The following is a 13,578-nucleotide window of genomic DNA, read 5'->3' on the forward strand; positions in this document are numbered from 1 at the left end:
TAATACTGTTACTTTTTTGAAGGTGAAGCCATGGTTAGTGTTGGGGGTAATGGGTAGGCTAAGGTTAGGGGGGCTAGGTGGGGGGCTGATGTTGGAAAGTTGTAGTCTTTTGTTTTCAATTTTTGTTTGAAGGCCAGTGATTTTGTTCGCAAGGGCATCTTGGATGCTAGTGCACCAGCGTTGGTCCTTCACGGACATGTCCGTAGGTGGATTGGGATTTTCTAACTCTTTCAGGATGGTGAATAATTCTTTGGTACTGGAACTAGAATTACTTATTCTTATATTGTAGGCTTCCTTTTTTGTGCGAATTATTTCTTTTTTTATAATGGGAGGATGCATTAGTAAGATTAATTTTGTGTTCCTCTGTCGGGTTCATTTTCCAAAGGGCTTCCAATTTGGACTTTTTATTTCTTAGTATTTTAAGTTCTGGCAGGCGTTAAGGTGAGCTTTGGGTTTACCGTTACGTAGTTTTAGAGGGGCAACAACGTCGATAGCTTTGGTCATGGCGTTATTGTAGATGTCTACTAGTAAGTTAGGGTCTGATGAATTGGGGATCATATTTAGAGTGGGTATAACCAGTGGGATGAGGGCTTCAGCGGTGATGTTCCGCTTATTTCTCATCAGACATGCTGGTGCAGGTGGGCACTGTATATGGAGAGGGTTATTGGTGCTAATGTCAAATGAAAGTAGGAAGTGATCGGTCCAAATAAGTGGTTTGGGGGGATCCTTGCAGATAATGTTGCAGTTGTGGGCAGCGAGTCAGTCTAAGGTTCTGCCTTTCTAATGTGTGGGTTGGGAGTTAAGTAGTTCTGTTCGCAAAGGGCATTAGCAAGGGAGGATGCTGGGGTGTCGTGAGGATCGTTGTAACATAAGTTAAAGTCACCTAGAATAATATTCTGTGATAAGGGTTTAGATTTTTCAGCTATGAGGGAAGTTATATCTTCCTCGAAGGAACCCATGGGACCAGGGGGTCTGTATATTAGTTCCAGGGAAATGGTGTTTTTAGGAGTGGTTTGAATTTTAACGGATAGGTGTTCACAGGAGTTTAGAGGAAGGGAAGTTACGGATCTAATGTCAAGCGATGATTTGAATATAAGTGCTACACCTCTTCCACGGGCATTAGGTCTGTCGGCCCTGAGGATGAAGTAGTTGTCTGGAACCGCAAGGGTTAGAGAGGGACCTGCTGCGGCATGAAGCCAGGTTTCAGTAGTGGCGAGGAAATCCAAGTTTGCTGAGCGGATAATGTCAGCAATTTCTGTAGGGTGGGCCACAAGGGATCTAACATTGAGTAGGGCTCCTTTGAGAGGCATAGTATTTGCAAAGATATTTTTGTTAGTGACTTTAGTTGTAGGGTTGTTGGCCACTTTGTTAAGTAGAGTGGGGAGTCTATAGCCTAGTCTGTCGTTACGGGTCATGAGGTTAGGGTGGGCTGTAGGGCGCTCATCTAGCATATTTGGTGGGTTCTGGATATTGTCAGAATGGTCATCTATGATGAGGTTAGGTGGAGGGTTACCTAGAGTAATGCTGATTTTAGTACTGTGGACTGTAGGTGCCCTATAGGGGAAAGGAGGCTGGGAGGGCAGGAAGGGTGTAGGGCAAGGAACGGGGTAGTGTCTGGGACAGCCAAGCTTGGCGAGTCCATTGCTAAAAGAGATATAGCTATTTCTGCTACAAGGCGTGCAATCGGGCATTATGCAGAAGGGTAGCATGATGAGTACTAGCCAGGCTGGCATAGTTCAGATATGGAATCGGGCGGGCTACTATGGGGATGGTGGAGGTTATTGTCTACGCTAATGCTTGTAAACCCTGGGGTTTACAGGCGGTAACACTAGATTCAGAGTTAAAACACTCTGAGTTTGAGGCTTGTTCGTGGCACAATCAGATATAGTCTGTTAGCGACCATAGGCACAACACAATCAAGTGGGCCCCCAGTCAGAAGGGTTGTATTGTAGACAGCAATCTATTTAGAACATACACCAGAGGAAGTTTTATTTAGGTAAACAAACATGACCAGCAGAGCAATCAAGTTTCCAGTGGCCATGTGGAGAAAGGCCATTCAGTTATGTTTCCCTCATGGATTCTTGCACTGGCTTTCTTTCAAATTTAGGAAAACTACAAGTCCCAAACTTCCAAGCAAATACAGGAAAGGGTTACTTTTTTAGCATGGTCACTGGAAACTTGTTGAGGTTTGCCTGAGACCATGCTGAGTAACCCAAAGTACAAGTTTCTAGGACCTCGTGAGGTATGGTGTGTGCTGTGTAGCTTTCCTGAGCCACCAGACCCTCCTTCAGGCCACACACAAGGTTGACACGCCCCCCTTCCAACACACACTGCCCCTTAAAGCCCCTTTTTAACATCTGAAACGTTTAAACGGTTAAAAAAAAGTTTGTGACGTGACATAGAAGAATGAGAAAGAGAGAAAACAACGATGAGTCCTTGCTTATAGGAGACTATCTATTGAAGAGGGTGGGGGGGGAGTCCTGACCTGGGCAGGTCCTTTACCAAGCCCTGGAGCTCAGACAAAAGCTCGTAGTGCCGCTCCTGCTGTTGCGCCAGATCCGCCGGCTCCTCGTAAACTCCAGGAAAACCAGACATGATTGACCTGGATGTGCGTTAAGAACAGCTCTTTCAGATGATGCCCTGGGTCAGCCATCCAGGATATAAAGGGGCGTGGTCCGAGAATTAAATAGAGGGAAAAGAACGTCCACAAATTCAGAGGGCGGATCTGGGCTTAGGAGAAGCCAGTTCAATGTATCAAGGAACGTGCTCTGCATCGGTAAGGGGCGGGGCTTGCAGGGACACTAGAGCACTCTTTTGCACTTTAGTTCCGGGTACGGCAAGGGGAGAAGAAAGACTACATGGAGGCTGTTCTAGATCCGTGTAATGTCCTTGTGATTAAATCATAACAATGCGTTCTGCATTTACCATAAGTGCTAAGAAGGCCGAAAAGTGTACATTTCACGAACAATTAAAAATGTTAATGGCTGATCTGTGGAAGGAAAACATTGTTGTCGCGAATCAGTCTATACGATATAGAGTTGTACATAGAGCCCGTCAGAGCAGCAGCATTGCCGTTGCCATTCTTTGTATGTGCACTCTGGTATTATTTTGGTAGCATAGCACCCTTTAGCTTATTTGTCCCCTTTCTATTTCAAGTCAGCTGAACCATGTTGTCCCTTTTTTATGTTCATGGCTCTGAAATTATGTTGATTTCCGTTCACTTCCATTCTGTCCTGTCAGTGAGGACCGTAATCAAAGCACTGGCTGTCTGACATTGAATAAACTCCCCGCAATTAAGAGGGTTCCTTTTTCAGCAACACGTAGAATACGAACACCCTCCCCTCACATCCCTATATTGCTGGGATCACCCATAGCAAGATTAAGGGACAGCTCCCCTTCTATAGCGATAGAGAAAGGGTGGCGGAGGTGGTCCTGTGTGAGAGAGAATCAATATCATGCAGGAGAGAGTAGCGTCTTCAAAAAAAAGAGGTCCCTGCAGGGGAGAGAGACCCCACCACACCTACTGACAGAGGTAGAGGGTCTCTTCTCCGTCAGGGGTAGAGCCCCAGCCACTCCTGTTCTGCCACCATGCACAGCTGAACCGTCACCGCTTTTCCGAGGATTTGTCTTTTTTTGGCTATTCTTTCCCATGCCCCCACGTCTCCATGGCGTGTAAGTCGAAAGTAGCCCCCAGTGTTGACTTTGATCATAGCTGCTCAGATAGCGTCGAGTACCTGACTCTTAACTTTGGACCATTTGAGACTGTGCACCACTGGAGGAGGCTGCCCCACTGTGATGAGTTTGTCGGAGCCAGGTAAGTGGCATTTGTCTTGCGTATATATTTGTGAATTGCTTCTTCATTGCCGGCCCTACGATTTGCGGGGCCCTGGGGGCCAAACGATGTGGGGGCCCCTAATTTTCACATGGAGTGTTTACAGTGCATCACACAAAATGACGTCCCATCATGAGTCTTTCATACTGAGTGGTTCATGGGAAGTTACATTTAAAGAAGCTGTCCGATATCAGCCAAGAGACAAACTTTGTAATGTCCAGTTTATTATTGGTCACTGTTATTACATTTGTGGCAATATGATGGACAAGGCTCTTTTGGATTAGTGAACGGTGTGAGCTGTATAATTTCTAGGTGCTAATTCTGACCGGACTGGTAATATTGCTGGAAACATTGGTTTGAATAGATTGGAACGCACTTAACCTTGATACAGAGAACCACATGGTTAGCAGTATAGATTGTGACACTATAATTAATGATGTAGCCGAGGACAGCAGGCCTAGCTAGAGCGCACATAATAGACTAGGAAGTAACCGTTAGAAAAACTCTGGCTCACATCGATTGCAGCAGAACGTACAGCAGAAATAGGGCCATATTCACTAAGAGGATGGCCAACCATCATTGCTTCGATAAGAAATCCACGCTGCCAAATAATTGCTGAGGCGTGACTTGCGCTGTCTTCATCATTACAACATGGATCTAAGTATTTGTATTACAGCTCTACGGGTACAGAAGCACAATATCTAAAGGAGCTTAGGGTTCACAACTGGAAACTCAACCGAGAATGCTTGTAGTTATTGGCTTATTCTTCTAGTCTACAGAATTCACAATTATTCTGGAAGATAGTTAATGATTCCAATGCATAAAATGTCCTAGGAAACGGGGCATCCATTGATGCTTGGGTCACTTTCATCTCCAACTCCATCGGACTAAGGCCACCACGCTGTGAGTGATCACTCTGAAAACATTAGCTAGCAATATACTCCACAGGTGTCCCAGCTTGTGTAAAGACTGGAGGGGGGTGTCTGTACTCCTGCTCTCTATGTGGTAGAGGAGAGGCACAGAGGACCCCAGCCAAGATTCTCCATTCGGTAGCTATGGTCGAGCAGTCAAGGCCTAGCTTCTCAGGAGGTGATGCAGGCTGGTTCCTAAGTACAGGGTAGTCCCCAAGCACCCACAAAGGAATGTATGCACACTGTATTAGTTAAAACACAGTCTTTATATAATAAGTTTCAAGGTTATATACACAATTACAATAACTCACTTTGTGCTCAGTTAATCTACAATGGCAAATATATACAGTTCTAAGTGGTACCACAATTACTATCAGATTTCATTAAAGTGCATCAACTGTACTCTGGTCAAATGTCACACAAATCAATTAATAAAGGTAACCAACAAAATATATAGGAGGAAATCATTTGGTTAGAACATTTGGCAGAATACTGGCCCCTACCACTAGACACAGTTCTAAGATCCCCCACCCAACCTGGGCGGTAAAATAAAGATATACTACAAGCCCAGTCCATATAGTGTTCAATTAGTCTTATTTCCTTCTAAAGTGTTCTACAACCCCAATGTACTTGGAATCATAGGTTTCGATGACGGGTCGTCGATGGATCCTTCTTGAGCGGCTCCCTTTAAGGCAGGAGCCACGGATCGTCGAGATATCTCGAAGAAAGGGTGAACAACAGCGTGGAGGCAGCAGCTTCGCTCGTGGCGGTGCTCATCGACGAGTCGAAGACGTCCTGCAAGGATGAGGCGTGTGGGGCACCTCGATGTCGATAGTTTAGGACCGCAAAGAGTTTGTGAAGAACTGTGGCCCACCAAGGGCGTCAAGTCGTCCGGCATCTCTACGGTTGTTGGGTGGCGGGAAACCCACCGGCGGATGCTCCTCTGTGTGTCAACGGCCTGGCCTTCTCTGGCGGGATAAGGCTGGCGGTGATGCGGATGAGCGCGTCCGGGAATGAAATGTCTTGGGCAAATGAGCGTTGTGGCTCCGGGCATCGATGGTGTTAGGAAAGATTTCGTTATTGTAGGGAACTTTCCTTCCATGTGGCAACCCCTAAACTTTTTGCTATTGTTTTCAACCTGTTTTCTTGACTTTGCCAGAGAAGTGCAGCCTTCTGCTGTACTCCTCTGGGCTTTCGCTCCTTTCTTACGGGGAAACTGACATGCCCTTAAGACAGTCAGTACCGGGGAACGCTGTTTCCCGTAGTTTCTTTTATCGTGTCGCCATTTTAGTGCAACACGACACAAGAGGGCACTGTAAGCTAAGTTACAGCTCTCTTGGGTCTCTAGCCTTCTACAGACCCTAGACACTCTTATAGGATGGTTTTTGGATCGGTGCAAGTCATTCAGGGACTGGGCTGGTGGCAGCGATCATTTGGTTTATTTTGAGCTCCTTTTGCCGTTCTGAGCACCTTTTTGCCGCGAACACAAAAGGGTGGCCCGGCTACCCAAAATGGCCGGACCACGAGGCTCCTTTGTCTAGTCCACTGTCCGTCTTGCTCCCTTTACCTTCCCCCGGGTCAGGCGACCCGGGGCCTTCCTTATTTGGGCATGTAGTTTCCCGCGAAACACGGTTGCGTTCGCGGGCTTCTACATGTCGTTTGAGTGCCCCCAGGATGTGGGATGGGCTGTCTGGTCCCAATACACATCCTGGGTGCCAGAGAGTCTAGGGTGGTGTGAATGCCTGGGACCACTGTGGTCCGTGATTGGTCCACGTATGGTATGTGTGTTGATGAGCGGATCTCCCATTGGCTCCCCTCCGTTTTGGCGCGAAGGGAACCGTGGATAAGAGGGAGCTGGAAACACCACTACCATGTCGATCTCCTGAGTTCTTACGAACCCAGGGATACAGGAGCCAAGTATCCTGCGAACACGAGGCTGGACCGAGGAATCACTGGTGACCCCCTGAAGAACTTCTGCTCCTCATTGCTGTCGTCCGGTGAAGCCCTTTCCACCTAAGATCGAACAAGAAGGCCTGTACTGGCGCTTCGACCTATTGGAATAGCAGGACCAGCTATTCCCGGCACCTTCATCAACTCCTGCTGTAAGCCTTCGGAAGTGTCTCTGGGCCATCCAGTTGACTGACCAGCTTACTAAGGAGGCCTGCTCTGTAATCGCCGACAGGTTGGGTGGTATTCTGAGTCCGGGGCATGCTCACACGCTTCGTTTGCTTAGCAGTCCTAAGCTAGAGGTGAGCGGTGCTCGTTTGGCTTGAATACACCCGGCCGTTCCGTTGCCCTGCCGTGGCGACAAAACTGTGCTTGTTTCTTCGATCGGGACGTCTTTTTACTCTGCACGACGACGAGACGTTCCCTGCTCTTCAGAACCTGCCAGAAGCTGCATCTATCGAGGAGAAGCTCGGGCCTGCTTGCTTCGGGGACCGGTGAGTAGATTAGCTAGGATCTGGTCGCCCTCCTGCAGTGCCCTTTGCTTTTCCCCGCTGTGAATACAGCACCCCTTGTCCGTACTCGCGCCCTGCTTCTGCCTCACAGTGGAGGCTGCGCTAGAGTCGCGGACCGTGTTCTCCTTCATTAGAGCTCCCTACAGAGCTGTTCAACGTCCTCCGAAGAGCTTCACCTTCTGCCCATTGGCACCGGCGTGTGCAGGTACTTTTGAGCGCTAGGCTCCACTCTTCGTAGGGATTGGACTACCATCCAGTTAGGGGCCTCAGAAGGCGGACATATCACTCGCATTGGTTCGCACTGCCTGTTTTCCTTCCCCTGCAGGTGGATAACATATTTCGTGCTGCTAATGCTGTGAAACTGTGTATTCTGTATATATATTGGGTGGATAGTGTATGTGTTGGTTTAATATCGTTGTATGTTGCTGCTTTTACTGTGGTCATTAGTTTTGAGGCCTTATAATAAATGTGTATCTATTTTTGATATAAACAACTGTTTGGAGTAGTTTGTAAGCGCTCTTGCTTTGTGTGCTCATTGCGGGCTTTCAGTCACCCTCACCCCTCTTGAGACCTAGTCTTGACCGCCGCGATCGCTACCTTGATTGGTCTGGCTTGTCCAGAGGTTACCCTGTTCCAAGTAATTAGGTTGGCCTTCTGAACCTCTGCGCCACCAGGACAGAGTTCAGAAATCCGTCTTAACAAATTGGTGTACAGCGGTGGGATACGACTGAAGGTATCCAGTGTTGCGCACGAGCTAAGGCGTTTTCAGGTTATTCCAACCAGGACACGCAGTAAAGTATTGAATATAACGTTAAAAAGGCCATAGTCCTATCAACAGTATGGAAACGAATACTTTATTAACCTTAAATGGTTCGAAATCTGAAACATTGAAGAAGATGTGTGCGGAGAGAGGGGTTTCCTCTCAAGGCACTAAATTGGAAATGATCCAGAGAATCGTGGCGTGGCAAGAAGCGCAGCTTGACGCTATAACTTCCGAGGACAGTGCAGAAGGTGGTGGGGCTGCTCTCACTGGCAGAACCGACGGTTCTGCCGCTGCACTGATCCATCACGACCACGAGGACAGGGAGGATGTAATGTCTAACGTTTCCTCTGCCAGTGTTGATGGGGAGGCTATGCTTGAATTCAAGAAGCAAGAGCTGCGGTTTAGGCAGCAGGAGCTTGAATTCAGCATAGCCAAACTGAAAATCGACCAGGCAGAAAAACAAAAAGACAGGGATCACCAGTTGGAACTGGCCAAGCTTCAGTTCGCAAATGGGTCCAAGGGTCCTGGACATGGTTCTGGGGCTTCCTCTCATCCACGGTTTCCAAAAGATCTGCTCAGTGTGTATGAGGAACGAAATGACATTATGGACTGGTTAAATGCGTTTGAGTATGCATGCGAGGTTCAAGAGGTTGATAATGCGGATAAGATTGCATGGTTACTCAGCAGACTGCCCCATTCTGGTTGCAGTGCCATTATGGAAATGTCGAAGGCTGAGCGCGCTGATTTTGCAATGTTGAAGCAGACTCTCATTTTAAAGTTTGGGAAGACTCCGACCCAATATTTGAAAAGGTTTAGAGAGTATAAGAAAAAGGAAGGTGGTACTTGGGTGTCGTATGTAGCTGAGTCCCTGAAAAACTTGACTGGCTGGGTTGAAGGTTATAAGGTTTCTACCTTCGAAGGCATGATCAATCTGGTCATGCTGGAACACATTTTTGCTTCTTCTTCCCCGGAGCTTAAGCAGCATTTGGCCGATTCGAAGGAGATAGATCCTAAGAAGCTGGCCATTGCAGCAGATTTATGGGTGTCACATCGAGTGTCCCATAAGGACAAAACTCATCCTGGTAAGCAGGAGGAAGGGAAAAAGTCCAAAGATGTGGAGGGTGGGGAATCTGCTAAATCTTCTTCCCATAAGGGCCACAAAAAGAAAAATAAGGGTAAGCCATCCGAGAACTCACAGGGTAGTGGAGGTTCGCCTCCGAAACAGAACTCTGGTTATAATAAGCCTCCCTACGTAAACAGACCCAATGGGGCTTGTTTTTCTTGTGGAGCAACTGACCATGTGAAGGGGGATCCCCGTTGTAAGGTTAGACCTTTGGGGGTCCACTCCGCTAATCTGGCCTTCTCCTCCTACGAGGAAGAAGAGATTACAGGAGCATCCTTCTCCTCAGACTCATTTCCCAGCGGAATAGAGGCTGAGGTAGTTTTAGTGTCCCTGGGTTCCTGGGAGCCTAAAGTCGCAGAGGCGTATGCTAGGATTCCGGATAATACCAAGCACTACTTTAAAGACAGTGTGCTGATCAATGGAGTGGATACTCCAGCTCTTAGGGATAGTGGGTGCAGTCGAACTGTAGTGGATTCTACCTTGGTAGACTCAGAGGAAGTTGCCAGAGCTCCTCTGATGCCCACTAAGTTGGCTGACGGCCCCCTCCGTATGTTTCCCGTGATCCCTGTTAATCTAACTTTAAATGGTACAGCAGTTAGGATTCCAGTGAGCATTCAGAGAAACGTCCCGGGAAAGGTCTTGTTGGGCAATGATCTCAGAGCTCTAGGGCTCGTAGGAGACACTGCCGAAAGACCCTACACACGGTCTCAAGCACGGGCAGCATTGGCCAAGTCCAATACGCCGCCCCAGCCGAAGGGGAAACCCAAGGCGAAAGGAGTCAACAAGTCCCGACGGGGGAAAGAGAATATTCCCCCGAGCTCGCCTACCACTGCGGTGGAGGGAGTTGGTCAATCGCCCGAGCCTGACGAGGAGGTGGCGATGCCTGAAGTGTTCGACCCCAACGACCATCCTGAACTAAAAGACTTGTTAGTTGAAGGAGGTCCTGATAGGGACGACTTCAGTAAGGGCCAACGTGAGTGCCCATCTCTGGAAGGCCTAAGGAGACAGGCCTGCTCCCAGCTTGAGGGTGAACCTCCTGGGTTGCAAAGGATTTACCAGGAAGGTGGACTCCTTTATAGTGAGCCCACAGAGTCTACAGAAGGAGACCATAGGAGGTTGGTGGTTTCCCTTGCTGTTAGGCCCTTCCTCCTGCAGTTGGCGCATGTCGTTCACCTTGCTGGTCACCTTGGTATGAGGAGGACCAAGCAAAGGTTATCCATGCACTTCTACTGGCCCAAGATGGGGGTGCAAGTAGAAAGTCACTGCAGGAGTTGTGCCTCCTGCCAGTTGTCTGGTAAGGTTGGCGCGACAATCCAAGCTCCGTTGGTACCGCTCCCAGTTGTGGGGGTACCATTTGAAAGGGTAGGGATCGACATGGTTGGTCCCCTTGACCCGCAAACATCCTCAGGCAATAGGTTTATCCTGGTGCTGGTCGACCATGCAACCAGGTATCCTGAGGCCGTCCCATTTACAACTGTAACTGCCAAGCCAGTTGCAGAAGCTTTACTCGGCATGTTTACTAGGGTTGGCTTCCCTAAAGAAGTTGTGTCGGATCATGGCAGCAACTTTATGTCGAAGTATAGGCAGGCTATGTGGAAAGAATGTGGGGTCACCTACAGGTTCTCTTCTGCATACCGCCCCCAGACCGATGGTCTGGGGGGGCGTCTTAACAGGACGTTAAAAAGCATGATTGGGGCTCTGGAGGAGCCTCAGAGAAGAAAATGGGATCTTCTTGTTTCATGCTTACCGTTTGCCTACCGAGAGGTACCACAGGAGGGTGTTGGCTTCAGCCCCTTCGAACTTCTGTTCGGTCATCCCGTACGGGGACCCTTAGCCATTGTCAAGGAGGGATGGGAGATGCCCACTCCCCCTGTTACTACCAATGTAGTTGATTATGTGCTAGGGCTCAGAAAACGGATGGTACTTCTGATGGGCTTGGCCAGTGATAAATTGAAGGCAGGGCAAGCGCTGGTGAAACATTGGTACGACCAGAAAGCTTCCCTCATCAACTTTACACTTGGTCAGCAAGTCCTGATCATGAATCTCATAAGGCCTCGAGCTTTACAGGACAAATGGTCAGGCCCTTGCCCAGTGGTGGAGCCCCTGGGTGAGGTTAGCTATTCAGTGGACCTTGGAAGGCCTGGACAGGCTCTAAAAGTGTTTCACGTGAATAGGCTGAAGGCTTTCGGCCCAAGCGTCGAAATCGCAGCACTGCTACTGGCTTCAGACGTTGTGGGAGAGGAGTCTGAACCTCTCCCCGACCTGTTCCCAAGCAGTCCTTCAGTTAGCTCTTCTGAGGGTGTCCCAGTGGCCCCTCACCAAAATGGACAAGGCTCAGTGGTTTACCTTGGACATGAAGTAGGTGGAGGGAGGAGACAGCCTCTATCCAGTAAGGTACCAGCGGTACAAGACTGGCCTACCCCCACTACGCAAACCCAAGTGAGAGCCTTCTTAGGACTCACGGGTTATTACCGCAATTTTGTGGCAGACTATGGCACCATAGCTGCTCCTCTGACTGCCCTCACAACTCCGAAGAAACCCAAGAAGGTAACTTGGACTGACGAGTGTGAGAAGGCCTTCAATGGCTTGAAAGACTCCTTGTGCCAGGCCCCTGTGCTCAGGGCCCCTGATTATCAAAGACCTTTTATCGTGCAGACGGATGCCTCTGACACTGGGATAGGAGCTGTACTATCGCAAGTAGATGAGAAGGGTAAGGAACACCCTATCGGTTTTATTAGTCGCCAGCTTAAGGACAGAGAGCTCAGATGGTCCACGGTAGAGAAAGAATGTTTCTCTGTTGTGTGGGCCCTAAGGAAGCTGCGGCCCTACCTCTATGGGACCCACTTCACTGTGCAGACTGACCATAAGCCGTTAAAGTGGCTAATGAACATGAAGGGGGAGAATCCAAAGTTGCTTAGGTGGTCCATAAGTCTACAAGGCTTCGACTTCACTATTGAGCATAGGCCAGGTGTCCAACATAGCAATGCTGATGGGTTGTCCAGAATGTTTTACCGACCTGAACAAGAGACTCATCCAGGGGTGGATTAGTTCCCCCTGTCCATAGTCTGGGAGGGGCGAGTGTTAGGAAAGATTTCGTTATTGTAGGGAACTTTCCTTCCATGTGGCAACCCCTAAACTTTTTGCTATTGTTTTCAACCTGTTTTCTTGACTTTGCCAGAGAAGTGCAGCCTTCTGCTGTACTCCTCTGGGCTTTCGCTCCTTTCTTACGGGGAAACTGACATGCCCTTAAGACAGTCAGTACCGGGGAACGCTGTTTCCCGTAGTTTCTTTTATCGTGTCGCCATTTTAGTGCAACACGACACAAGAGGGCACTGTAAGCTAAGTTACAGCTCTCTTGGGTCTCTAGCCTTCTACAGACCCTAGACACTCTTATAGGATGGTTTTTGGATCGGTGCAAGTCATTCAGGGACTGGGCTGGTGGCAGCGATCATTTGGTTTATTTTGAGCTCCTTTTGCCGTTCTGAGCACCTTTTTGCCGCGAACACAAAAGGGTGGCCCGGCTACCCAAAATGGCCGGACCACGAGGCTCCTTTGTCTAGTCCACTGTCCGTCTTGCTCCCTTTACCTTCCCCCGGGTCAGGCGACCCGGGGCCTTCCTTATTTGGGCATGTAGTTTCCCGCGAAACACGGTTGCGTTCGCGGGCTTCTACATGTCGTTTGAGTGCCCCCAGGATGTGGGATGGGCTGTCTGGTCCCAATACACATCCTGGGTGCCAGAGAGTCTAGGGTGGTGTGAATGCCTGGGACCACTGTGGTCCGTGATTGGTCCACGTATGGTATGTGTGTTGATGAGCGGATCTCCCATTGGCTCCCCTCCGTTTTGGCGCGAAGGGAACCGTGGATAAGAGGGAGCTGGAAACACCACTACCATGTCGATCTCCTGAGTTCTTACGAACCCAGGGATACAGGAGCCAAGTATCCTGCGAACACGAGGCTGGACCGAGGAATCACTGGTGACCCCCTGAAGAACTTCTGCTCCTCATTGCTGTCGTCCGGTGAAGCCCTTTCCACCTAAGATCGAACAAGAAGGCCTGTACTGGCGCTTCGACCTATTGGAATAGCAGGACCAGCTATTCCCGGCACCTTCATCAACTCCTGCTGTAAGCCTTCGGAAGTGTCTCTGGGCCATCCAGTTGACTGACCAGCTTACTAAGGAGGCCTGCTCTGTAATCGCCGACAGGTTGGGTGGTATTCTGAGTCCGGGGCATGCTCACACGCTTCGTTTGCTTAGCAGTCCTAAGCTAGAGGTGAGCGGTGCTCGTTTGGCTTGAATACACCCGGCCGTTCCGTTGCCCTGCCGTGGCGACAAAACTGTGCTTGTTTCTTCGATCGGGACGTCTTTTTACTCTGCACGACGACGAGACGTTCCCTGCTCTTCAGAACCTGCCAGAAGCTGCATCTATCGAGGAGAAGCTCGGGCCTGCTTGCTTCGGGGACCGGTGAGTAGATTAGCTAGGATCTGGTCGCCC

At 49.1% G+C, this 13,578-nt stretch overlaps 2 protein-coding genes across 4 annotated transcripts in view; one reads left to right on the forward strand and one right to left on the reverse strand.

Moving 5' to 3' along the window:
• LOC138492139 (protein DGCR6-like) overlaps positions 1–2,788 on the reverse strand; it is a 189,030-nt gene extending 186,242 nt beyond the window's left edge. Inside the window, exon 1 of one of the 3 annotated variants that reach the window (XR_011276147.1) lies at positions 2,486–2,732. Coding sequence is in view for 2 of the 3 variants with exons in the window: in XM_069619130.1 (XP_069475231.1) it covers positions 2,486–2,595 (110 nt within the window). In the remaining variant the exon portion in view is untranslated. Of the gene's footprint in view, positions 1–2,485 lie in introns of all 3 variants that reach the window. The other 2 variants (XM_069619130.1, XM_069619131.1) reach the window with 2 other exon arrangements.
• Positions 2,789–3,203: 415 nt separating this feature from the next.
• LZTR1 (leucine zipper like post translational regulator 1) overlaps positions 3,204–13,578 on the forward strand; it is a 692,494-nt gene continuing 682,119 nt past the window's right edge. Inside the window, exon 1 of the mRNA XM_069619129.1 lies at positions 3,204–3,814. Coding sequence (XP_069475230.1) covers positions 3,666–3,814 — 149 coding nt within the window. The 5' untranslated portion in view covers positions 3,204–3,665. The remainder of the gene's footprint in view (positions 3,815–13,578) is intronic.

This window comes from Ambystoma mexicanum, chromosome 10 (assembly GCF_040938575.1).
Source record: "Ambystoma mexicanum isolate Mex_15411 chromosome 10, UKY_AmexF1_1, whole genome shotgun sequence".
In the NCBI taxonomy this organism is placed as follows: Eukaryota; Metazoa; Chordata; class Amphibia; order Caudata; family Ambystomatidae; genus Ambystoma; species Ambystoma mexicanum.